At 44.6% G+C, this 26,156-nt stretch overlaps 1 protein-coding gene across 3 annotated transcripts; it reads right to left on the bottom strand.

Annotated features, from left to right (window-relative positions):
- Positions 1-2,089: 2,089 nt before the first annotated feature.
- On the bottom strand, positions 2,090-24,503 carry ANKEF1 (ankyrin repeat and EF-hand domain containing 1). Of its 3 annotated transcripts, none has more exons than XM_081857007.1 (10): positions 24,295-24,503; positions 19,053-19,438; positions 16,753-16,952; positions 15,403-15,552; positions 12,890-13,013; positions 11,286-12,111; positions 6,192-6,418; positions 4,783-5,036; positions 3,367-3,510; positions 2,090-2,595 (listed from the first exon to the last, which is right to left on the bottom strand). In XM_081857007.1, the coding sequence occupies exons 2-10, from the start codon at positions 19,393-19,395 to the stop codon at positions 2,434-2,436; spliced, it is 2,430 nt and encodes an 809-aa protein (XP_081713133.1). In that variant the 5' UTR covers positions 19,396-19,438; positions 24,295-24,503; the 3' UTR covers positions 2,090-2,433. The 3 variants fall into 3 exon arrangements, with proteins under 3 accessions (XP_081713133.1, XP_081713134.1, XP_081713135.1); XM_081857008.1 differs by lacking the exon at positions 24,295-24,503 and adding an exon at positions 20,538-20,687; XM_081857009.1 differs by lacking the exons at positions 16,753-16,952; positions 24,295-24,503 and having other exon boundaries at positions 19,053-19,199.
- Positions 24,504-26,156: the final 1,653 nt, after the last annotated feature.

Below are 26,156 nucleotides of genomic sequence, written 5' to 3'. Positions count from 1 at the left end.
GCTAGTTAAAGAGGCCTGGAAGGGATGCAGATTGCTGGTATTAGAAAGGCTAATAGGCCACCTGTCAATTTTAGACCAGTGATTCATAGAGGAATCCAACCGTTTTCATTAATGTCCTGAATTTCTACAATGCAGCATTAATCATTACTCTTGCAGATACATTACCACCATCTGGGAATGAAGTCAGACGGCAGCCTGGAAGCTGGGATCTTTTGGACTTCACCCTGAGTGTTCTCTCAGCCCAAAGAATGTGTGCTTTCACACAAACACACTGTTGTATATGGAGTCAAAGGATTTTATATCTGTATTATTATTGTCTGTATTTGCATTAGGGTAAAGTAACTGCCTTTTGGTTCCAGAGGGTACAGCTACTATTGGTTCATTTAAGCTGCTGTATTTGGATCCTCTGTCTTATTGGTTTCCTCCAAAAGGCAGGACTGTGATTGCCTGATATTGTTCCCTCCAAAATGTATCCTTTCTAGCTAGTCCCCTGTCCCTATAAATGTAGCTCTCCCCTCCCCAGGCCCCAGTCTTGTTGCTTTAATAAAGAAGTGTTACTAGAGAACTGTCTCCAGCATATTATGTCAAGAGAGCTGAAATCACAAACCCCACGTCACAACACACACAGGCAACTTTTACATTTCACTACTGAGGTTAACAGCGTCACTTTGCAGTTTCTTCCATTCTGAGAACATCCCTTCGCTCACCTTTCCAGACTTGGCTGGGGAATCAGTGATGTCCCAGATTCCCTGCTCCGTTAAAATGTGATTATAGGCTTTTCAGGAGCGTTGGGCTATTGGCAAGCATCTTCGGATTTAGCCCAGCCTTCATCAAACTGGTGCTCTCCAGATGTTTTGGACTACAACTCAGCCCCTGCCAGCATGGCTCTAGTGGGAGCCATCAAAAACATATGGAGAACATCAGGTAGACAAAAGTCAATTTAGCCACTTTTCTGTATGCCTGTGGTGAGTAAAAATGCTACAAAGCAAGACAGAGGGAGGCAGGACACAAGTGAAACAAGAGGAAGAGTTTGGATTTGATATCCTGCTTTATCACTACCCAAAGGAGTCTCAAAGCGGCTAACATTCTCCTTTCCCTTCCTCCCCCACAACAAACACTCTGTGAGGTGAGTGGGGCTGAGAGACTTCAAAGAAGTGTGACTGGCCCAAGGTCACCCAGCAGCTGCATGTGGAGGAGCGGAGAAGCGAACCCGGTTCCCCAGATTACGAGTCCACTGCTCTTAACCACTACACCACACTGGCCAGTGAAACAACCCCAGTTTGTTGTTGTCCCTGTATTGATTGTCCTGGCTGAGGAAACATCGGAGCGCTGTGGCTGCTGTCTTTGCATTCCTGGTTTTGGAGGAAGGACTAGCAGCAAAAAATAGTGGTTATTCACTACAGACTATTGGATAACTAGCTAAATAATACAAATATATTAAGGTTCTTCCAAAGAACATTGGGTGCATATACATACTTACATACATAGTGGGGTAAATCATGGTTTGTTTGTTCTTTCATTTCCTTGATAAACAGGAATTTTTCTCAACTTCATTTTTTAGAGTTGAGTGGACATGGATCAAAACTAGGGACTCAGCTGTATAGCTGCAAATAAAATGTTTTGTGTGTGTTTTAAGTGCAATATACAATGTGACACTAGATGGTGATGGTGAGCCTTATGGAAAATTCCATTTACAGATAGGTAGCCGTGTTGGTCTGCCATAGTCAAAACAAAATAAAAAAATTCCTTCCAGTAGCACCTTAAAGACCAACTAAGTTACTTCTTGGTATGAGCTTTCGTGTGCATGCACACTTCTTCAGAAAATTCCATGTATTGTTAAAAACTTTTTTAAAAAAGCATTTTCAGAACGGTTTTTATATGTGTGTAGATTCCTCCTAGGAATCACCCAGATCACTTTCCTGTATTATATCTGTATTGCTTTTATGTTATCCCACCCACGACATGCCCACAAAAAATAAGGGAAAACCTACACACCCGTAAGCACCAGGACATTCTTCTCATGGGGAAATTCTGCGGACTTGCACAAATTCTACAGCTGCCCTAGATTTAAGAAGTATCACCAACACTGCTCAGTACAATGGATATTTATAGCACCTGGAAATAATTGGTTTCAAGTTTCTGTAGCAGGATAGAGTCTATTTTTTAAGCAAGGAGATGCAGTAGGGTAGCTGGACTCCCACTTTCCTGAAATGTGCATTAATCTTCCAACTTGTTGCTAAAAAATAAATAAATGAAAACAAATCCATTCCCAAATGCAAGACAGAGTGGTCCTCCTGGTTGAATACTTCGAGCATGCCCTGTACTGAAATTACATAACTAAAGCACAAAGCGAAACTTCCATCACAGTTCAGGATAACATGATTCTTGCCCTCTTCGGAACTGGATCCTTTCCTTGCAGGAATTCCACAGTGATTAATGCAAAATAGCACCCTGTTGTAACAAACGCGCTTTCTCCATAAAGTTCCTCTTAAAGGGCATCATAAAGTCATCGAAGTCCACCTCATAACTAAAACGCTGCCGGCGCATCTCTCTCTTCCTTAGAAGGTCTTGGGTCGTTGCTTCTGGACTCCAAGTCTTGAAAGAGAAAAGGATCCCATAATTAAGATTCAGCACGTAAGGGTTATCTTTACATACATTTCTTAATGGAAGGAAAAAAGCCTGGTTGATATATTTTATAACCTCCCATGCCCCCGCCATGCTGAATTTAGGATTGAAAGAAGCATTCTTTTGTAGCCTGTGGTATAGGTTTCTGGTGTGTTCTTGATCATAGTGTGTTTATGGTACCCAGAAAGATTGGCAACCTCCAGTTACTATCTCGCTTATTCCCAAGTTTTATATTTTCCAGGCAGCTTTCTTTTCCAGAAGGATATTTTCAGTGCGTTTCCCCACCCCTAAAAAAAATGTTTATGGGTACTCTCATTTTCCTACTCATATTGAAATACTGCCCCTCAGTGAGGCCAAACTTAAATACACAAAATGTTTAGGAGTATGTGTACCCCTGCATCCCCCCAGGAAAAAAAGCATTGGATTTTTTTTTTCCACAAACTGAACCCCTCCCCAGTACTGCTGGGCTCTGGAATAAAGTTAGCAACATCTAGCTGTAAAGGATTCAGAATTATGGAGCGGAAGTACTCCAGCAGAGTTGAAGCATCATATACAATCCTGTCACCTACAACTCCCAATAGGGGAAATATTCAAGAACAGAATTTCTTTGTGATCATTTCCTCCCCCCTCAGATGAGTGGAACACTAAGAAATAAGCCATTCTACCACATTCTTCCCCAGAGACCTACTCGGGTGTTAAGATCAGCAGAGGGAGCTGGTCTTTTTTTACAGACATACTTACCCTCTGTGGTGTGAAAGTGATATTAACTTTCCTTGTGGCTCCTCTGGTTATCAGTGAATTCAGATGGACGACATTATCCTTGAGGGATTCTTTCTTCTCCTCGAAGAGAGATTTCTCAGCGATTGTTTCCGATGACGGTAGAACCTTAAACACAGAACATCATCAGTTGCACAAGTGTTTGTGTGTGTCGTAAATGTCTCACGCAATTAGCCGGAATAGGCTTTTTTGCAACCCAAGTTTCTCGTTATGTGTCAAAATCCAAAAGCAGGGGGCTGTCGCAGTAGGTATGGGGGTCATGGAGGCTGCACCCCCATTGCAATGTGAGCACTGATAATTATAATTATAATTATAATTATAATTATAATTATAATTATAATTATAATTATAATTTATTATTTATACTCCACCCATCTGGCTGGGCTTCCCAAGCCACTCTGGGCGGCTTCCAAAAGAATATTAAAATACCGTAATACATTAAACATTAAAAGCTTCCCTAAACAGGGCTGCCTTCAGATGTCTTCTAAAAGTCTGGTAGTTGTTGTTCTCTTTGACATCTCTTTGACATGTAAAAACACCAGGCAGGCCCCACAAATAACCCAGAGATGCATTTTAAATAAAAGCACACATTCTACTCATGTAAAAACACGCTGATTCCCAGACCGTCTGTGGGCCGGATTGAGAAGGCAATTGGGCCAGATCCGGCCCCTGGGCCTTAAGTTGCCTACCCCTGTAGTAAAGATTTCTTAGTTTACAAAACTACGTGCATTGTCTCTTTCTTCAAGTTGTGCTTTCTACAGATCAGTTTCATTTGTTGTGAGACATTAGTGTTACATACAATGTTAGGTTAGGAAGAAAATGGGGGATGAGGGGGAGGCGTGGGGTGGGGTGGGGTCAGGTGGCACTAGTTGTGTTTCCTTGGTGGTGAGAAAGCTTGGGGGTGGTCTAGGGTGTGGGTGGTTGTCTTTGATTGGCTGTAGTGAGATTTGTTTTTTGTGTGAGTGGGGTGTGTGTGTGTGTGTGTGCATTTTTTGATCAGGTTAGCCAGACTGATTTGTATGTTGTTGGCGGATTCGTGTTGTTGTCTTGTTGGGCTGTGTATGTGATAAAGGGGAGCTATACCAGGCCGAAGGCATCTTCTTCTATTTGTCCCTGTGTCAGCTTCAGTTTATGGGTTAGTTTTTCTAATAAAGCTGTTTCCCACAACATTTGATACCATTGGTCCATCCATGCTTACTCCAGACAAGTCTCTCCAGTGTCTGGCTATGATGCTTCTGGCTACCATGCAAGCTGTTGAGGTCTTCTGCTCCCATCACCCCCTGGCCAAGCTGCCTGGGGATGACGAGAGTTGAGTCCAGCAACATCTGGAGAACCCACCATTGAAGAAATCTCTTGTGCAGAACCATGGCATCGCCTTACCTCCTCTTTCACAGACTCTTTCGACGCAGGATCTGGGATCTTTGCCTTGGGAGTGGCAGGCGTTGCTGGAGTGGTTGGGGCTCCTGAGGCTGCTGAGGCTGCTTTGGCTGGTGCCTTTGGCTTGGCCCCCTTTTTCCCTCTCTGCTTGTCCCCTTTGCTGTCAGGTGGCTTCGGCATGCGGTCCAGCGTGTCTTGAATGTAGTGGACCAGCCGGGTGTCAGCATAAGCCTTTGCAACTTCCAGAGCGTTTTGTCCTGTTTGAAAAAAAGAAGGTGGCTCAGTATGTGAGGGCAGTGGTGTTCTTCTGCCTGATGCCAGAGTGATTTCATGTCACCAAGAATACAGGGACAGAGTGAGATGGGAGCCCAGAGTATTTGGGTGGTAAAGATGCTATTGAGATACAACTAACCTGGGTGCATAAAGTTCAGTGGTGAAGCGTTGTAAAATGATTGGATTTTGAATCCATTGGCGCCTACCTCTTTCTTATTTATTTATTTATTGACATTATGTACCACCCTATATCCAGGGGTCTCAGAGCAGTTTACACAGGCTTCCTCAACCTCGCCCCTTCAGATGTTTTGAGACTACAATTCCCATCATCCCTGACCACTGGTCCTGCTAACTAGGGATCATGGGAGTTGTAGGCCAAAAACATCTGGAGGGCCGAGGTCGAGGAGGCCTGAGTTTACAGAATAAAATCAAGACATAAAACCACAAAATACATAATAGAAATAAAAACAACAACCCAATAGCCCCCTCCCCCAACCCCCCCCACAAGGGCGTAGGATATAATCAGATCAACCAAAGGCCAGGTTAAAAAGAAATGTTTTTGCCTGGTGTCTAAAGGTGCATAAGAGGGTGCCAGACGAACTTCCCTAGGGAGAGCATTCCACAGACAGGGAGCCACAGACAGGGAGCCCCATGGACTGCAAGAAGATCAAACCTATCCATTCTGAAGGAAATCAGCCCTGAATGCTCACTGGAAGGACAGAACTTGAAGCTGAGGCTCCAATACTTTGGCCACCTCATGAGAAGAGAAGACTCCCTGGAAAAGACCCTAATGTTGGGAAAGACTGAGGGCACAAGGAGAAGAAGACGACAGAGGACGAGATGGTTGGACAGTGTTCTCGATGCTACGAACATGAGTTTGACCAAACTGCGGGAGGCAGTGGAAGACAGGAGTGCCTGGCGTGTTCTGGTCCATGGGGTCATGAAGAGTCGGACACGACTAAATGACTAAACAAAAACAACAACATAAGCTGGAAAGAGTTATTTTTTTAAAAAAGAAAAAGAAAATGTAAAGGGGCAATGATTCAAATTCCTGTCTAGGTCAGAAGTTACTGATGAAACACCATAGCTAATTTAAAGGTTGCATTGGCTGTCCATTAGCAGTAACACAAAGGTTTTACCTTTTCTGTTTGTCAGCTGAGGCTTAGCACCGGCGTTGACCAAATGATGAACTGTGTCCAGTCGGCAGCTCTCAAGACCTCTCATCAATGGGGTTCCATAGTTGATTGAAATAGCATCTACTGTTGCTCCAGAATTGATGAGCAGTTCAGCAATATCCTGCTGGCCTGCATGGCATGCATGGTGAAGAGCAGTCCACATGAAATTGTCTGTTGCGTTCACATTAGCCCTGCAGGCAAAGAACAATTGTTCTCTATATTAGAAATATGCTGTTTTGTCACATAGGGACATTTGAGGAATTTCATTTCAGTGAATTCCAATGAGAAGGGACCTGATTTGTGTTAGGATCCAACCTACTCTCGTGTAGGACCCTGGCAGAGACACATGCCCGACTGGCATGTTCTCTCCCTCCTGGTTGATCGTTCGGGAGCTTCAAAAGCTTTCTTCTTCCCGAACATCATAGAGACCGATGCCAACAGACATCAGCACACTTAAGGATCCACAGAGTTTGTGCAGCTTGTGTAACAGGCCTCAGCGACTCAGTATTTTGGCTAATCTACTTTATTTATATATAAACACACACCGAGCACTGCAACATGGCTCCCTCTCTCTCTAGCATCAGACAGCAAAGAGAAAAAGAACAAAGGACAATCGTCCCACTTCATGGAACACAGTAACACAAACATCCTGTCTCCGTCACTTCCCATTGTGTGGAATGAAAACATACACCGCCATGTGATAGACAACAATCCCATGATGGCAGACAAGGAGAATGAATCTCCAATAATTTGCACACACCAATGCCGGTTTCTGTTACAACTACTGCAGTGCCTGATTGACATGTAAGCTAACAAGCTATAGCTTAGGGCCCCACTCTCTTGGCCCCCCCGCCCAAAAAAAAATTAAAGGTAAAAAACATACCTGGATGTACATTTCCAAAATATAAGATAAAAACCAAAGAAAACAAAACCTATATACAGCAAAAGTGTTTTGTGGTCTGTAGGCTCCTATGATGTAAGCAATGAGTCCATAAATTACCATATAGCATACCGTATTTTTTGCTCTATAAGACTCACTTTTTCCCTCCTAAAAAGTAAGGGGAAATGTGTGTGCGTCTTATGGAGTGAATGCAGGCTGCACAGCTATCCCAGAAGCCAGAACAGCAAGAGGGATTGCTGCTTTCACTGCGCAGTGATCCCTCTTGCTGTTCTGGCTTCTGAGATTCAGAAATTTTTTTTTCTTGTTTTCCTCCTCCAAAAACTAGGTGCGACTTGTGGTCTAGTGTGTCTTATAGAGCGAAAAATACGGTATATTCAACACAAAAAACAGAGACAGTTTGTTCCTGTCAAAGGACAGCTGGACATATAAAGGGCCCCATTACCTTCAGTAGCTTAGGGGCTCATCAAACCTAAATCCGGCCCTGACCAACTGCCATTATTCATCACCACAATGATGGTACACAATTGTCTGGGACTGGTTAGAGGAGGAATGGTGAAGCCCACCTCCCCAGCCTGACCCTTCAAAGAAGAAGACCATTCAGAATTACAACAGGGGTTTGAGGGAGGTCACAGCTGACAGTTGGCTGATACATTATCGCTAGAAAGCATTCCACCATCTCCCAGAACCCAGCGAGTCTTAAAAATAGGAGAGCAAAAGGCCCTCAGTGCCAACCGTAGAAGGGATGATGATTGAGGAAGTGGGAGAGAAGCGGAGATTTACTCGGAGCAACACCATTATTCCGAGAGGCCACATTTCTAAGCCTCTCTCTGTGAATATTGAATAAAAGCAGATGATAAGGATTTTCCCTTGTCTTGTCCATTCCTGGCAACCAGCCATGGGGGTTGGTTCCTCCGCTGCCTGACAACAGTTGATGCAACACCTTTCTTTAAGCCAATCTCTAAGCGGTTTGCCAACAAGGTCAAAGCATCCACATATGGACGGTACATTTAAAGTACATGAGTTCCCTGGAAGAACCTTGGAAACTGTAATTTACTCCCCCCAGAGCTACAATTCCAAGCACCCCATAACAAACTACCTTTCCCAGGATTCTTTGGAGAAGTCACGTGCTTTAAATGTGCTTCAAAGTATATGTAAAGGTAAAGGTAAAGGGGCCCCTGACCATTAGGTCCAGTAGTGGCCGACTCTGGGGTTGCAGCGCTCATCTTGCTCTATTGGCCGAGGGAGCTGGTGTACAGCTTCCGGGTCATGTGGCCAGCATGACTAAGCCGCTTCTGGCGAACCAGAGCAGCACCTGGAAACACCGTTTACCTTCCCGCTGGAGCGGTACCTATTTATCTACTTGCCCTTTGATGTGCTTTCAAACTGCTAGGTTGGCAGGAGCAGGGACTGAGCGACGGGAGCTCACCCCATAGCGGAGATTCAAACCACCGACTTTCTGATCAGCAACCCCTAGGCTCTGTGGTTTAACCCACAGTACCACCCACGTCCCTCAAGGTATATGTACACAGTCATATACTGCCTTTCCTCCAAGGGGCTAAGGCTATCATGCATTGCATTCTCCCCCCCCCACCCCATTTCACTCTTGCAACAAATCTGAGAGGTTAGTTAGGCTTAGAGATGGTGACTGACCTAAGGTCACCAGATGAGTTCCATGGCTGAAGAAGGATCTGGCTGTGGATCTCCTCAGTCCTGGTCCATTGCTCCCACCATGGTTGGAAACGTAGCTCCTCCAGTCAAACATACAATCTTCCATGACAACTTGCCTAGGCTGTCACATCACAATGGTCACTTGTGCTGGACATAGCCATTTGTCTTCAACTCATGGGTGAGGACACACTACTACTGGCCTGCAGCCTGAACTAAGGTGGGAGACAACAGCACCACAAGGAACACACAAAGAAATGGGTCTCCAAGTGTATCTTTGGGTTAAAGGAAGGATATGAAAAAGTTGACTACTGTTCTAGCCCATCCCTTTGGGTGCAGCCTTCTGTTGCTTCCTTCACAACCATCTTGTGAAGTCGGATAGGGTAAGACTTGGTGGCCTGTCCAAAGCTACCCACTACTTCTTGGTAGTGGCGCCCTTCAGATGTGAAGGAAATAAGCAGCTATTTTATCTTTAAAAGACATTTGAAGGCAGCCCTGTTTAGGGAAGTTTTTAATATTTAATGCTGTATTGTTTTTAACACTTGATTGGAAGCTGCCCAGAGTGGCTGGGGAAACTCAGCCAGATGGGCAGGGTATAAATATATTATTATTATTATTATTATTATTATTATTATTATTATTATTATTATTATTATTACCCACTGTCAGGATGGTGTCAGCGGCTCCTGCCTGGTTGCCCAGGAAAGTATCAAGACAAGGAAAAGTTTCTTACCCTCCATTTTCATTTCAATATTACAAATAACCCAGCCTCTTGGATGAAGGCATTGTCCCGAGTGAATCTCCACCCTCTGTTTCTCCCACTTCCTCATTTGTCACTTCTATGGGTGCTGCTAGGTGGCCCTCTGTCTTTGAGCTCTTCACTCTCCTACTTTTAAGGCCTGCTGGATTCTGGGACATGGAGGGTCTGGAATGCTTTCTAATGACACCATATCGGCCAGCTGCCATTTCGCTCCTGCCTCCTCCTCTCCCATTATTTCCCAACTTCCCCCCTCATCTGCCTCTGAGCTGTGACCTCCCTCAAACCCCTGTTGTAAATCTATTCTGCCTTCCTCTTCCTCCTCTCTGGAGGGGTCAGGATGCGGAGGTGGTCTCCACCATTCCTCATCTGCCCAGTCTCTGATGCCCACTGACCTTTGTGTCTGCACTCTGTCAACCGCAAAATTCTGAATGCTCTGCACAGGGCATGGACACACCCCTCATAAATTGGGGGATGTATCATCACTGAAGCAGTCAAGTACAACATTTTCCTGTTGCCTAGAGTGGACACCTAGGGGAATGTGGCTCCAGACAGGGAGGACTTCCTGCCATGCCTGCTCTGGAGCCTCCTGCCCTTGTGTATGACCAGGTAGATGTGCATGAGCTTAGCAGACCCTGTGAAAGGGCTAGCCACACAGCCATATTCCCCTTTTCTCTTTTCAGACTTCTCTCTTGGAACTCCTCTCCTGGCTCTTAGCTAACACATGGGTCATCCTTACAGAGGATGGAAGCCACAAAGCAGAAAGTCTGAGGTGTAGCTAAGACTTCTTTTCTGTACAAATGTAACTGTAACCCCCAGCGGCGTAGCGTGGGTTGTCAGCACCCAGGGCAAGGCAAGTAATTTGCGCCCCTAACCCCTAACCTGCCGCCGCTGTCAGCTTCTTCTTGCTGCTGCCTGGGCTGGGGTATTTACGGTAAGGTAGCCACGGCGGCGGCGGTGGGTCTGTGTCAGGTGATCTGAAGTGAGTTGCCGTTGGCGCTGCCGCCCAAACGACGCCGCTTGCCCGGAGGAGGAGGGCAGAGAAGCGAGGAAAATGCAACATGGCCCAGGAGCTGCAGCAGCAGCGGCACCGGCGGGGCTGTGAGGAGGGGCTGCCTGGCGCGCCCTCCGTGGCCCTGACACGCGGGGACCACGGCGAGCGCTGAGAGCCGCTGCCTGCCGGACACCTTCAGCCCGGACGCGCGCACAGCTCGTCGGTTCCGCGAGACATGGGGCTCTGCTACAGCCTGCGCCCGAGGCTCTTCGGTGACTCCAGAGGCGGTGAGCACGCCCCCCCCCCAGATGTTGCGCCCGGTGCGGCCGGCCCCCCCTGCACCCCCACGCTACGCCACTGGTAACCCCAAGATCAAGCCTGCCTTCAGATTACTGCTGTGAACTGAATGTAAGTAAAACTTTACTCTTACTTTTAAAGAAGACTGTCTTGTGTTAATATTATTTTAAAGGGGAAATAAAAGGGGGAACTTACCAGAAACAATCCAGACTGGATTGCATAAGTTAAACGATTCTAAGAAATCCATCAACTTGCTTCCAACTATCTGCAAGGGAATGTGCTCTCCTGCTTGCTCACTGGCGTGAGTGAGGAAGGATAATGTTTCATCAATACATCCTCTCCTACCTTCCTCAACATTCCCACATAAATCCCACATTACTTGTGTCTACAGGGTTGCCTCCTATGCCCACCAGCCCAGTAAGCCACCAGAGGAAGTAAACCCACCCTCTTTCCAGGAGAAACTTCACCACTTCGATGTTCCCACTTGCGCAAGCGGCCATCAAAGGAGTTTTGTAGAAATGGTCTCGTATGTCCACTGATACCCCTGCCTCAAAGGCTTTCTTCATGGACGAAAGGTCTCCGTCTTTAGCGAGGTAGTTGATGTGGGCGAAAGTCTTCAACGGGTCGTCAATGTACCACCAGGAATCATCTTGGATGGGGTGCTCGGGAGGGTGGTCCCGATTGAATCGGTTGCAGTCCGTCACGTTCTTATAGGTTTCGATCATGTACTCGGGCGGCCCGCCATCTGCCCGCCGCGGGTACGCACTATCCGGAATGACGCAGATTGGCATAGGGGCGACAAACTTGGCTTTCCTGCCTCTCGCTTTCTTGGGTTTCTTCTTCTTGGGACCATAAGATGTAAGGAGGAAGGCTTTCTGCAAGAACCGGTTGCCCTTAAGAAACTCCTCGAACTTAATCCCTCCTGCTCGCGTTTTCTCGTGAGCCTGAGCAATTGTCATTAATTGTTCAGCCTCCACAAACGGACACCTCTCTTCAATGATGGACACAAAATCTTCCTTGTTCACGGCCCCGTCCCCTCGATCTGCGATCTCAAATGCTTCGCGAAGACTTGCCTGGTGTTCTACGGTCCAGTCGTGTAGCCTAACAGCCCAGGGTGGGTTGGGGTTCTTTACCCCAGGTTTGGGCTTGGAATATTTGGCATAGCGCCGCTCAATCTTACGAATCTCTTTACTTGCTGCTTTGAATCCACCGTCTTTAGCCACCTGCCTTGGGGTCTTTTTCTCTAGGTTCCTCCATGTAGGGTCAGTGCCTAAAAGGCAAAAGTGTAAGTTCCAATGAAGACAGCTCTAAAATCTTAGAAAATGAGTCAAAAGAAAGTCTCAACACCTGGGGAATCATCAAAACCGTGGTTGACTCATTCATTTTATGGCTCTCAAGATTCTTACGGAATAGAGGTGACTAACCCTTTCTGGCCGGAGGGCCACACCCATCCTTGATTAACCCTTTGGGGGGGGTCACATGCAGTTGGTGGGTGTGGCCAAAGGTGGGTGTGGCCACCCCACATTCTTTCACACACTCCCTTGCTTGGACACAAGCACCACACACCAGCACACAACCTGCTCACCTCTGTGGATGTGCGAAGAATCCACAGGCCACCCCACAAATTAAATGTCCATATCATAAATTAAAGCATTGCAATATATTTGATATTACTTAACATACACAGTTAATATATTTGATTAAATACATATTGTGTATTTAACAGATTCAATACATGCAACCAGTAAACCAATTTCATACGCAAACAGACGTGGGTGCTTTTTCTAACAACAAGATTTCACACAAAAAATTCTTAAGGCTTTAAGATGTCATTTTGCTGAATGTTGCTGAAGGCCGCCAAACAAGGCATCGAGGGCCACAGCTGTGGGTTGGACCACCCTGATGCAGTATATTACAGGAACCGAAACAAGATTGCTCTGTTCCTGCTTGAGTGCAGTGGATTCTTGTTCACTGAATCAGGTGACTGAACCCCTGGGTTTATCCCGGGGTTGGGGGGAGCGCTTCATTCTCAGACAACCATCCTTTACCTCTTTGACCTATAAATCTGCAGCACTCTGCATAACCCCCAGCAGCAGCGTAATGCAGCGGCGTGTTTCCATTCATGGCTATCAAACCCACATCTCCATTGTAGGCGGAAATAAGCTTCAGGATCTGGGAAGCAAAGTCAACACCATTAAACCAAGACAGACATACTTTAACCAAATGTACTGTACCTGTTTTCTTCTCAGCAAAATTGCAGCAAATGGATGCCATTTAAACAGTCTGAAAAGCTGTAACTATATAAGCTGGGGCACCAGAGAAAGGCCTAATTCAGGGGTCAGCAAACGTTTTCAGCACGGGGCTGATGAGGGGTGGACTATATTTTTTGGGGGGAAATGAAAGAATTCCTATGCCCCACAAATAACCCAGAGATGCACTTTAAATAAAAGGACACGTTCTACTCATGTAAAAACACACTGATTCCTGGACTGTCCACAGGCCGGATTTAGAAGGCGATTGGGCCGGATCTGGCCCCCAGGCCTTAGTTTGCCTACCCATGGCCTAATTAATACTTGGCTGTGTAATGGCGAGAGGGCAAAATTCCTGCACAGGCAAGGTCTGGAGCACCTTCAGCCTTTCAAAATCTGCGGGACTACAAAACCCATATTCCCTGACCACGGCACCATGCTCACTGGGGCTGATGGGAGTTGGAGTCCAGCAACGTCTGGAGCATAGCTGTCAACGTTTCCCTTTTTTAAAGGGAAATCCCCTTATTCCGAATAGGATTCCTCGCAAGAAAAGGGAAAAGTTGTCAGCTATGGTCTGGAGAGCCGAAGGTCACCCACCTGTGCTTTAAAATAAGCCTTTTTCTCCTTCTGACAAGGGCCAAACTCCATATCACGTGAAATGTGCCTCTGCATTTGTGCGGGTGTTTCAAAACAGTGCCCAATTTAGAGCAGCGAAGTTGGCTTCCCCGCACAGGGCGCCAAGCCGAGGGGGTACAAAATTGAGAAGATCCATCACTGAGAAGATTCCTTTGGGGGTGCTAAATTTCGGCCTCACTACCAAAGATGGCCAAAGCCCACCACTATCCTATACGAGCTCTGTGTGGGGAGCCGTGATCCACAACAGAATTGAGGCACAGGGATAAGGAGTTTAATCCTCCTCCCATCATTGCTGCAGTGACTTCCAAAATAAATCCCTTCTCCCAGTTGAAATTGGCAATTGCCTTGAGACAAAAGTTGCTACTATGCAGCTTCACCTTTTGGGCAAATAGTAAATTTGAGGGTGGGCTCCAATTTTTTATGGTATTGCACAAAACCACTCCCAATCTAGACTGGGCCCTTTGCAGGTGCTATTTTTAAAAAACCACACAAAGAAATATTGAATATAAAATGTAGTATTACCCAAAGGGACGTGGGTGGCACTGTGGGTTAAACCACAGAGCCTAGGACTTGCTGATCAGAAGGTCGGTGGTTCAAATCCCTGTGGCGGGGTGAGCTCCCGTTGCTCGGTCCCAGCTCCTGCCAACCTAGCAATTCGAAAGCATGTCAAAGTGCAAGTAGATAAATAGGTACAACTCTGGTGGGAAGGTAAACGGCGTTTCCGTGCGCTGCTCTGGTTTGCCAGAAAGCGGCTTAGTCATGCTGGCCACATGACCTGGAAGCTGTACGCTGGCTCCCTCGGCCAATAAAGCAAGATGAGCGCCGCAACCCCAGAGTTGGTCACAACTGGACCTAATGGTCAGGGGTCCCTTTACCTTTATTACCCAAAGGGATCATCATTCTGACTCTTTAACTAGCTATCTGCAACTTTCAAAACCATCCTCATGACTCCTCACTGCTCTCCAGATCTTCAAGATTCTCCCTCCCTGAAGGAGGCAGAGGCTGAGTGGTGCTGAACAGCACTGGCTCTTCCTTCAGGACAATGACCCTCAGGCTGTGCAGGGGAGTAGGGAAAACCCCAAGTTATCACAGCACACATAAAAGGTAAAGGTAAAGGACCCCTGGACGGTTACGTGCAGTCAAAGGTGACTATGGGGTTGTGGTGCTCATCTCGCTTTCAGGCCAAGGAAGCTGGTGTTTGTCCACAGATAGCTTTCTGGGTTATGACTAAACTGCTTCTGGCACAACGGAACACTGTGACGGAAACCAGAGGGCACGGAAACACCTTTTACCTTCCCGCCACAGTGGTACCTATTTATCTACTTGCACTGGCGTGCTTTCGAACTGCTAGGTTGGCAGGATTTGGAACAGAGCAATGGGAGCTCACCCCGTCATGGGGATTTGAACTGCCGACCTTCCGATCAGCAAGCCCAAGAGGCTCAGTGGTTTAGACCACAGCGCCACCTGCATCCCTCTCACCATAGCACACCACTATAGTATCTCCATGTTTCTTCCTATTTGGGTCAAGCTAAACATTCTAAAAAGTGTGCTTTGGGGAAAAGCCAAATTGGATTTTCTGGGATCCCCTCTGTTAGCCAAGCCTGATTATTAGTAATTAACCAAGAGAGTTCCTTGGGCTGGGTACCTTTGTTTCTGACACCACCAACAAAGAATACCTCAAAAAACCCTCCTTTGGCAGCAAAATGTGCGGCATGGTGTCTTTCATCGTCAAAAACATTAACATTTCCACCTCTCTCAAGAATACCGCGGACCACATCCAAAACCCCTTCTCTGGCTGCTTCCATCAGGGCTGTGCGGCCGGTCGCCTGCAGATCAGAGAGAGAGAGAGAGAGAGAGAGAATTAACACATATTTGCTCATTTACCATATTGCAAAAAGTGGAGGGGGGTTCAGAGGAAATGTCTTAAAGAATGGAAGCCATGAACAGGGGTTAGGGCTGCTAAGTAGTTCCTTGCTGCCCTCTCCTCTACCTTAGAAAAGAGGGGACTGTGTGTACAATGGGAGCCATTGTTTCCGGTACAAAGCAGGCCTCTCTGAAAAAGATCACAATCCTAGCAGAAAACATGAGATATTTCTGTGGCCTGCTCCCTATCTTGAATTTACATGTGTATTAGTGTGTCTTGATAACGCCGGGAGGAGGGATACATGAATCTGACAATCTCCATTTCTCCCCTTTTCTCATTTCCCCAGTCATCTCCAAATGTCCACATCAGTTTGCAATTTCTTAATATCCATACATAAAAAAGGCTTCCTGGAAATTCACCAGTATTTTAGTGTGAATTTATTTTTATGCGCTTCCTTACTATCTGCAGTTTTTCAAGTTACAGCGGCACCTCAGTTCTCGAACGTAATCCATTCCGGAAGACCGCCAGAGTTCTGAAACGTTCGGAAACCGAGGCACAAAGGGCTGACTGCAAATGCAATTGAGATAACTGAAAAATTGAAAAACACACAGCGGAAGTCGTTCAACTTCCGAGGCACGTTTGAAAATGGAAGCATTTATTTCCTGGTTTTTGGTGTCCAGGTTCTGAAATGTTCAGCAACACAGACATTCGAGAACCGAGGTACCACTGTATGATGTGTTATATATAGCTATACATGTATACAGTGGTACCTCGGGTTAAGAACTTAATTCGTTCTGGAGATCCGTTCTTAACCTGAAACTGTTCTTAACCTGAGGTACCACTTTAGCTAATGGGGCCTCCCACTGCCGCTGTGTCACTGCTACACAATTTCTGTTCTCATCCTGAAGCAAAGTACTTAACCTGAGGTACTATTTCTGGGTTAGCGGAGTCTGTAACCTGAAGCGTCTATAACCCAAGGTACCACTAAATATATATATCTATATATGATCTGCTGCCTGGTTGATCAGGATAATAAATATTCTTAAAGCATTTTTATGGTTGCTTAATTTAACCAATTAGCCACTGCAGCCCTAATTATTATTATGCTTACGCCTGTCGGCATTCCACTCCCCACTCTTAGAATGGCTAAGAACATTCTTACTGGGTTTGTTGCATTAGGGTCTGCTCCTCTCTCCAAAAATGTCATGCACATGTCTCTGATCTCATGCGCCTGCTCACAGGCTTGTACGAAAACTGGCTTCCCCTCAAAAGTGCAGTTGTTAACATCCGCCCCATATTCCAGGACCATCTGAACACAGCGGAAGTGCCGTTTGGTGGGCAGAATGCAGTAAAACAGAACACCTGTGTGAAGAATAGTCGCAGAGTGGCTTAACAGGGAAAGAGCTGTGATCCTGAAAAGAGAGACCAACCACTAAATGCCAAGTAGTAAAATAATCTGCTTATTGCCTTTGTGTACTGCCCATATAACTAAGTGCTCAGGGAGGTTGGCAGAGGCATTAAAATATACCAATACAATCCAAACCAAAATAAACACTCAAACCGATTAGTTAAAATCACAACACCAAAATATACATTACTAAAAACAGCATAAGCACATCAGTTGAAACAATGAGGAATCAATACGAAACTAGCAAAGGGGGGGAAATGGAGCAAAGAACTAATGCACCAGATATTTGCTGTGCTTTTTTTTCTGGGGGGGACGCATACCCCGAAACATTTTGTGAACCTAAGTTTGGCCTCATTGAGGGGCAGTATTTCAATATGAGTAGGAAAATGAGAGTACCCCTAAACATTTTTTTAAGAAAAAAAAGCACTGGATATTTGTACCCATGATAATTAATATGAAGGCCAAGGAAATCAAAATGATCTTCAGCAGGTATCTAAATACCATAATGTGGGTGCCAGGAGAGCATCTTTGGGAATGACATTCTAGTTATTTTATTATTTATTGATTGAATTTATAGACCGCCCTTCGTCTGTAGATATCAGGATGGTTCACAACCTAATTCTATCAACCGGTGGTGGGTGTCACTACTGATTTTTTTTTTAAATGATTTTTATTAAATTTCCTGTTTTACAATTTCAAATAAACACTTTACATCCTTCAGATATCAATGACTTCCCTTCTTCTCTTTCCATGGTTCAATTTACATATCCCTGCATATTTTAGAAAAAAAACTATACCAATCAGTTTTCTATTATTACATCCGCAAAACTTATTGACACTTTTGAATTTATCTTAATGCTGCCAGTGTTTTTAGCTGTACACAGTTATTTCCCATATATTCAATAAACATTTTCCAATCTTCTCTAAACATATGTGCTTCTTGTTCTCTTATTCTATATGTTAAGTCTGCAAGTTGTACATATTCTGTGAACCTAAGTTGTCAATCTTCTTTGGTTGGAACCTTGCTCATTTTCCATTTTGCGGCTAACAAAACACGGGCCGCAGTTGTCGCATACATAAACAACTTTTTCTGACACCTGGGGATTTCAGTCTGAATTATCCCCAACAGAAAGGACTCTGATTTTTTTGAGAAAGTAATGCAAGTTTCTTTTCCTAGAAGACACCTGACTCACTTCATTAGCTAAGCTAAGGGAACCTGGGAAAGGAACTGAGATGAAGATCTCAGGGTCTGGGCAAGTATGCATGGGAAGAGCTCATCCTTCAAGTAACCTGGACCCAAGCTGTTTAGAGCAGGGGTCAGCAAACTTTGTCAGCAGGGGGCTGGTCCACTGTCCCTCAGAACTTGTGGGGGGCCGGGCTACATTTTGAAAAAATAATAATAATGAATTCCTATGCCCCACAAATAACCCAGAGATGCATTTTAAATAAAAGGACACATTCTATTCATGTAAAAACACACTGATTCCCAGACCATCCGCAGGCCGCATTTAGAAGGTGATTGGACCGGATCCGGCCCCCGGGCCTTAGTTTGCCTACCCATGGTTTAGAGCTTTAATTTATTTATTTTTCCAAAAAAAATGTTAGTTTTCACAATATTATAAACAAACAAACAAACAAACAAACAAACAAACACACAAGACAAACAAACATAAACCATAGCCTTATTGAAAATACAGTTATTAAATTTGTTAAGTGACTTCCTCGCTTCCCCTTGGTTGAATTTCATTGCATTTCCTTTTAACGGTTTTCCAAATCCCAATTTTTATGAAATTTAACTTAAACATTAACATCCTTAGATCTTCACCGTATGGTAAACATATTAATTCATCACTTAACAGAAATAAAATCCTAAGCCCATTAAGTATCTGTAAGCTATATTCAGTTAGTTTAACTTAACAAATTTAACCAAATAATCATGGTTTAGAGCTTTAAAGGTGAAAGCCAGCACTTTGAAATGTGCCCCAATGTGGATTGTACTTCTTGAGCTACAAGAGAAATCTCCACGTCCCTTGCCAACACCTGATTCTCTTTACCTTTTCCTTCCACATCAACGATGGTCATGTCTGCCTCGGCCTGGACTAATACATCCAAGGCCAAGTCATGGCCCAGCTCAGCGGCTTTCATCGCAGGGGTGCGCCCCATCCGATCCTGGACATCTGGATGAGCTCCGAGCTCCAAGAGAAAGTTGCACATGTCAATGTCATTGGCAACACAGGCCAAGTGAAGAGCAGCCTCTCCATCGACTGGCTCGGTGAAGTTGATGAGTTCCGGGTAGCCGAGTTTGGTGAGCTTCTCAATCTGCTTCTTGTCCTTCTGGCGAACGCACTGGAGAACTTTGTAGATCTGTAGGTTTTCGAGCCTTTTGTCAGCCAACATTCTCAATCAACCGAAGGAAGGATATTCTCATAGAGGTGGTTCTCTGGACAGAAGGAGAAAATGGGATAAAAATGAGTCTCTTTTGTAATGGAATTCTACGATGTACCCCATTTGTGCTGTGGCGGTTAAGCATATCTGTTAAAGGATGTGACTGTGAATAATAAATAAATAATAATAATAATAATAATAATAATAATAATAATAATAATAATAATAATATAATATTTATACCCCACCCATCCCACTGGGTTTCCCCAGCCACTCTGGGCAGCTCCCAACAGATTAAAAACAGAATAAAACATCAAACATAAAAACTTCCCTAAACAGGGCTGCCTTCAGATGTCTTTTAAAAATCAGGTAGCTATTTATTTCCTTGACATCTGATGGGAGGGTGTTCCACAGGGCGGGTGCCACCACTGAGAAGGCCCTCTGCCTGTGGCTTATGACACAGTAAAGCATGCCACACTACCGTAGGCAGTGTAAGCTGGTCCTTTAAAATGAATGGGATATTGCCCCACCAACTTCAGTTTCACTTCAGCCAGTTCCCACCAGCCCATCTTCTTACAGCAGGTGGCATTGCCTGTCATGTTCCTCCTCTTTAGTCTACACACACACACACACACACACACTATTAAATTTTCTATTTTACAATTTAAATACTCATTTAAACATCCTTAAAGTATCAACAACTTCCCTTCTTCTTTTTCCATGGTTCATTTTGCATATCATAAATCCCTGCATATTTTACAAAAACTATACCATTCAGCACTGGTGGAGGAAGAGGGGGGCGGGCGGAGCCACACCCCCACCTGCTATCGCCCCCCCCCCCCAGTGCTGGAACATGAAGCTCCGCCATTGCCATTGAGTATTCTATTATTACATCCATCAAATCTTGTTTACACTGCTGAATTTATCTTAATGCTGCCAACATTTTCAAGTATACCCAATATCCCCCCCCCATGTGTTCAATAAACGTTTTCCAGTATTCTCTAAACGTATGTTCTTCTTGCTGTCTTATTCTATATGTTAAGTCTGCAAGCTACACATATTCTGTCAGCTTAAGTTGCCATTCTTCTTTGGTTGGGACCTCGCTCATTTTCCATCTTCGGGCTAGCAAAACACAGGCCGCAGCAGTGGCTTACATAAGTAACCTTCTCCTTAGACTTAATGTTGCCCTTGTAGAACTCCAAACAGGCAAGAGGATGGAGACAAAAGTAGAATTAGTTGGCTCTGTCTGTCATTGGCTGTGGCTGTGCAGACTGTTGATGTCCCTACCTTCCACCCAAAGGGCGCCAGCCACCACTGGCCACCACACTTATGTTTGCAGTCAGTTGTCCTTTGCTACTGCTGTTTGCCATTGCTGTTTGCAACTCATTAATACTCCTGATGATGCAACAGTGCAACATAGCAACAATGCCATAAGTCAAAGATGGACTGGCACATTAGCTTTCACTTGAATCTGTTTTAAAATTCTAGTTTCTAGGAGTCCGTCAACTGAGCCTCAAGAATAAACCCTCAACCTCTTGGCAAATACGGGTGCTGTGATGTTTGCACACATTGCGAGAAGCCTCCTTGTGAAACCTGAGGGTCAGAGGTGCAAGACAACAAACCCAAAGCGCGACAAACAAAGCAAGTTCACACACGCATGTGACATCCAACCTGGATGGATTTAAAAGAGGATTTGACATGGAGGACAAGGCTATTGATGGCTGGTGCCCATTGAAGCTGGTAGGAAAGGAGGCAAGTTATAAGCAGAAGCAGAGCCAACAGCAGACCAAGTCAACAAAGGCTAGATTTGTCCCCATCCTCCTCTCTGCTGACTTCTACAAGGACAAAGCTGAGCCTAAGGAGGAGGAACAGCCAGGAATAACCCCTGTAGGTAAGAAGGTAGGTGGATGGGGGCTGGTTAATGGCAGACTAAAGTTGGGTCCTTCTTGTAGGCATCTCAGAGGCATTAGAACAGGATGCAGGACTAGATGGGCCTTTCGTCTGATCCAGCAGGCTCTTCTTATGTTATCTAGGGTGGCATGGAAGCATTAAGGGTTGAATGCCTGGAGGCCAAACCTACAGGTAGAGCTTTTGTGACACACCAGGTATCACCTTCTGTTCAGACCTGGGGGCTCTGTGCTAGAAACTTGCCTCCAATTTCTCAAAAGTTTCCTTCCCCTTCCATTTTGCTGTGTCTCAGTCACAAGGTGCTTCAGAATTCCCCTAAGTTTGGGTGGGTGTGGAGTTGAGATTACCTACCATGGTGCAGTGATTATGATGTGCATATCGTCCCCAATTTCCATTAAACATTTCCCCAGCATTCTGCAGGTTATCCAGCTGCACACATTTTTAATAATAATAATAATAATAATAATAATAATAATAATAATAATAATAATAATATGCCCCATGGGAAAGGAACAACCTCATGGAATTACCCCCTAAACTTTAATTGAAGTGCATCTGGAGGGACTGCCTACCAAGCATCTGAAACTGGTGTGCCCACTTTTGCTTTTAAAGGAAGTCTATATGCTTGCCTTTACATGTCATTAAAAGTAAAAGGCCTCATTTCCTAATAATAATAATAATAATAATATGCCCCATGGGAAAGGAACAACCTCATGGAATTACCCTCTAAACTTTAAATGAAGTGCATCTGGAGGGACTGCCTACCAAGCATCTGAAACTGGTGTGCCCACTTTTGCTTTTAAAGGAAGTCTATATGCTTGCCTTTACATGTCATTGAAAGTAAAAGGCCTCATTTTTTTTTTTAAAGCAACAGACAGCTGTCAGGTACATATGATTTACAGAAAAGCCTGGTCAGAGCCGTCATTGAGTTTTCAGGAAGGACAGAGCACCTGGGAAGGCTGCCTGCAGATGGTTTGAAGAAAGGACACTTACAAACAGCCTCAGCCACTCTGAATATAAGGTGGGCGCAACCAAACTTTTTTTTTTTTTAAATACTTTTTATTGATCATTTCTGTATATATATACAAAAGAGATTAGATTGACAGACACATATAAAAAGAAAATACACAATAAAGAAAGAAATAAATACACTTCAACAGAAAAGAAAGAAAAAAGAATACACTAAATTTTTTGCTTTCTCCTCAGTCGTTTCACCTAGCTATCCCTATCAAGACTTCCTTCAACTTGTCCGTAAATCATTCAAAACAATAAATAAGATTACACGTTTCTTTACTTGTATTGTCATTGTGTCTACTCCCATCTTCTATTTGCTTTGAACAATAACTCATATTCTTTTACAGTACATCTCTGAATCCCTTTAGCGTTGTTTGTCCTTCACTAATATATTCCAGATAATCTACATACTTTCCCCAATCCTTGATGAACACTTGGTCTCTCAAATATCTAACTTTTCCTGTTAATTTATCCAGCTCCGCGTAGTCCAACAACTTACATCTCCACTCCTCCACCGTTGGCGTTTCCTGCTGTTTCCACCTCTGGGCTAGTACTACCCTTGCTGCTGTAACCACATAATATACTAGTTTACAATCATCCTTTCTTATCTCTTGCCCCAAAATCCCTAATAAAAAGATTTCTGGTTTCTTTACGAACGTGTACTTTAGTATCCTCTTTAGTTCATTGTATACTTTCTCCCAAAATTGCTTGACCCTTCCACACTCCCAGGGAGCAACCAAACTTATCCCATGGGCCGGACTTTGGTGATATGGAGCCCTGAGCTAAGTCATAATTTAGTGCCCCCTGCCCTCAAATTTTCTTATTTTCACAATAATTCATTTTGATACAGTTGCTTTTGCATGGATCTTCTTAATAATAATTATAATATTTTGTGCCCCCTTGGCTTGGTGCCCTGTGCAGGGGAACAGACTTCACCACCCCAAATCCAGTGCTGCTTCATGATAATTTCATCTGCATTTTCTCTCCCCTTTGTCAATTTTCATAGTTCCTTTTCTCATTAATTGATGGAGAATGTTGTTTTTTTTTTTTAAAAAAAAAAAACCCAACCCAATATGTTTCTAGCTCAGCATTCATTCCCATACTCACCGACATATAGTCAAGTCACAAGATTCAGATCTATATACAAGAATATATGAATCTGCCCTCATCAATAATAGTCACATAATTGTAAAGTTGGAATTATTATTATTATTATTATTATTTCCCCAATAGCTCCTTTATTTAATAATTTTATATGAAACTATTTGGTTTTTCAAATTAAAATTTTATAATCACAAACATACAACATATAACATAAAAACAAGATGTCAAAGAATCTCCTGGACTCCCCTCCTCCCCTTTGTGGGTCCTATTATTAACCATTTCCCCCTGCATCTTTTATAATAATCCAAATCTTTTACATCTGCATTATATCCAAAATTCACCATTAAACTACAAGTGTTATTCAGATCCAACCGACGACTTTAACTGTTTACAATGGTTTTTAAGGTAAACTATAAATTTCCCCAAAGAGCTCCTTTATGACTTGAGAATAGCTGGCAATAAAGTTCACCTGCTGCAGATAGAACTGCAGCAGGTATGCAGGTATGCAGGTATGACTTATAAGCATTTACAATTCATCAGCAAAGCAACTCCGAGTCAACTCAGTGGTCCCTTAAAAGACAACAGAGCCTGAATGAGAGCAGCCTACCACCGAGCGCATGAAGAGTTCTACGCGCATGTGATGAAGTCCGCAATAGCCTTTGCTTGTCAATCAATCTGTTCGGTCCTTTTAAAGGCGCTGGGCTCTTTGGGCTGCAACACCATTCCCAACGCAGGGCTCTCCGAGATTCCCTTTTCTAGTCAGAAGCACTAAGGGATTACATCACCCCGCAAAAACAATGACCACTACTGGCCAGATCTGCCTGGATTTCGCCCTCTCCTCCTTTTTCTTTCTCTTTTTAACCTGCCGCGACTCCAGCAGCTTACCTGCAAGCTTTGCTGACGCTCCAGGAGAGCTGGAGGAGACCAGACGAAAGCAGCCGCCCAGATGCCTCGTAGATGGGCATGACTCTTCCCCGCTTCCTCCGCGGGCTGATGGCAAGAGAGCAGGAATGGTTCCTTGGGCGGGTGGCAGCGTCCGCGAGAACGAGCGTGTCCCCGGAGCACCCAGCGGGAGGAGGGGATTGTTAGACTGGAGCTCCTATAGCAACGGAACCAGGGAGAGGAAGCGCGCCAGCGCGCGCGTAACAATGGCAAGCCGGCTCGCTGCGCAAAGCGGAGCGCAGGAGCCAAGCACATCCCACTCCCCAAATCACGTGGAAGGGGAGATGCAACGGAGAAGAGCCCGAAGGCCACCAGTTTGCCAACACGTCTAGAACCAGAGCCTTGCAAGGGACCCCAAGAGCCAGCAAGTCTGACCGCCTGCAATGCAGGAATCTCAACTAAAAATAAAAATATAAAAAGGTAAAAGACCTCTCTGGACAGTTAATGCTAACTATGCGATTATGGTGCTCATCTCACTTTCAGGCCAAGGGAGCAGGCGTTTCTCCACAGAAAGCTTTTTGGGTCATGTGGCCAGCATGACTAAACCGCTTCTGGCGCAACGGAACACGGAGACACCGTTTACCTTCCCGCGGTACCTATTTATCTACTTGCACTGGCGTGCTTTTGAACTGCTAGGTTGGCAGGAGCTGGGACAGAGCAACTGGAGCTCACCCTGTCATGGGGATTTGAACTGCCAACCTTCCGATCGGCAAGCCCAAGAGGCTCAGTGGTTTGGACCACAGTGCCACCCATGTCCCTTAGGAATCTCAGCTAAAACAACCCTGACAGATGGCCATCCAGCCTCTGCTTAAAAACCTTCAATGCAGGCAAGCCCACTACCTTCCAAGGGAGTTGGTTCCACTGTCAAACAGCTCTTACCATCAGATCTCCCCACCTTATGTTGACTCAGAATCCCCTTTCTTGTAGTTTGAATCCACTGGTTCCAGACACTGGTTTTAAAGGTGTCTTTCTCCAGCCCTACCTCCAGCTCTATTGGGCTTGAACCCAGGGCCCACAGATAATATGCTCTACACCGTCCTTAAGTGGACGTTTTTAAAGAAACCGGAGGCTTTTCCCTTGGGCATGGTGGGCCAATTGGTACCAAAGAAGGATAGGACATTCTTTATGTATGCAACTACAGCGGCAAGAATTCTTTTAGCAAAGTATTGGAAGACGCAAGAACTACCTACTCTGGAGGAATGGCAGACAAAGGTGACCGAATTTATGGGACTGGCAGAGATGACCGGCAGAATCCGTGACCAGAGGAAAGAGGCGGTGGAAGAGGACTGGAAAAAATTTAAAGTATATCTTAAAAACTGCTGCAAAATTGAGGACTGTTAAGATGTTAAGGGGTGAGAAACAGAGAATTACAGCTGTAAATAATAATTTTATGGAAACTTAAAGAGAACCAATAGAAAAATTTATTAAAGGGTTGCTAAAAAATCTTTTGGAATAAGGATGCAGCGAAAGGGAGGTATGGGGAAGTCATGTTTTATGTTTATTTGTTTTTTCTGTGTTGTGTTTGTTTTCTTTTTTCTTGTTTACTGTTGTGAAAACTAATAAAAATTATTTTTTTAAAAAAAGATAATATGCTCTACACCAAGGGTCAGCAACCTTTTTCAGCTGTGGGCCAGTCCACCATCCTTCAGACCATGTGGTGGGCCAGACTATATTTTGATAAAAAAATATGAACGAATTCCTATGCCCCACAAATAACCCAGAGATGCATTTTAAATAAAAGGACACATTCTACTTATGCAAAAACACGTTGATTCCCGGACCATCCGCAGGCCGGATTGAGAAGG

This window comes from Podarcis erhardii (assembly GCF_964252035.2).
Source record: "Podarcis erhardii genome assembly, chromosome: 3".
Classification (NCBI taxonomy): Eukaryota; Metazoa; Chordata; class Lepidosauria; order Squamata; family Lacertidae; genus Podarcis; species Podarcis erhardii.
The sequence above is the reverse complement of the archived record's forward strand: the minus strand, read 5'-3'. Positions and strand labels throughout refer to the sequence as shown.

Excerpts from the sequence above, each read along its gene's own strand:
- ANKEF1 (XM_081857007.1), bottom strand. The coding sequence starts at position 19,395 with ATGTTGGCTGACAAAAGGCTCGAAAACCTACAGATCTACAAAGTTCTC. Across the intron at positions 13,014-15,402 it reads CCAAAGGAGGGTTTTTTGAG|ATCCTGAAGCTTATTTCCGC; the intron begins GTATTCTTTGTT and ends TTTGCTTCCCAG. Across the intron at positions 6,419-11,285 it reads AAGTTTCTCCTGGAAAGAGG|GGCTAATGTGAACGCAACAG; the intron begins GTGGGTTTACTT and ends CTTTGCCTGCAG.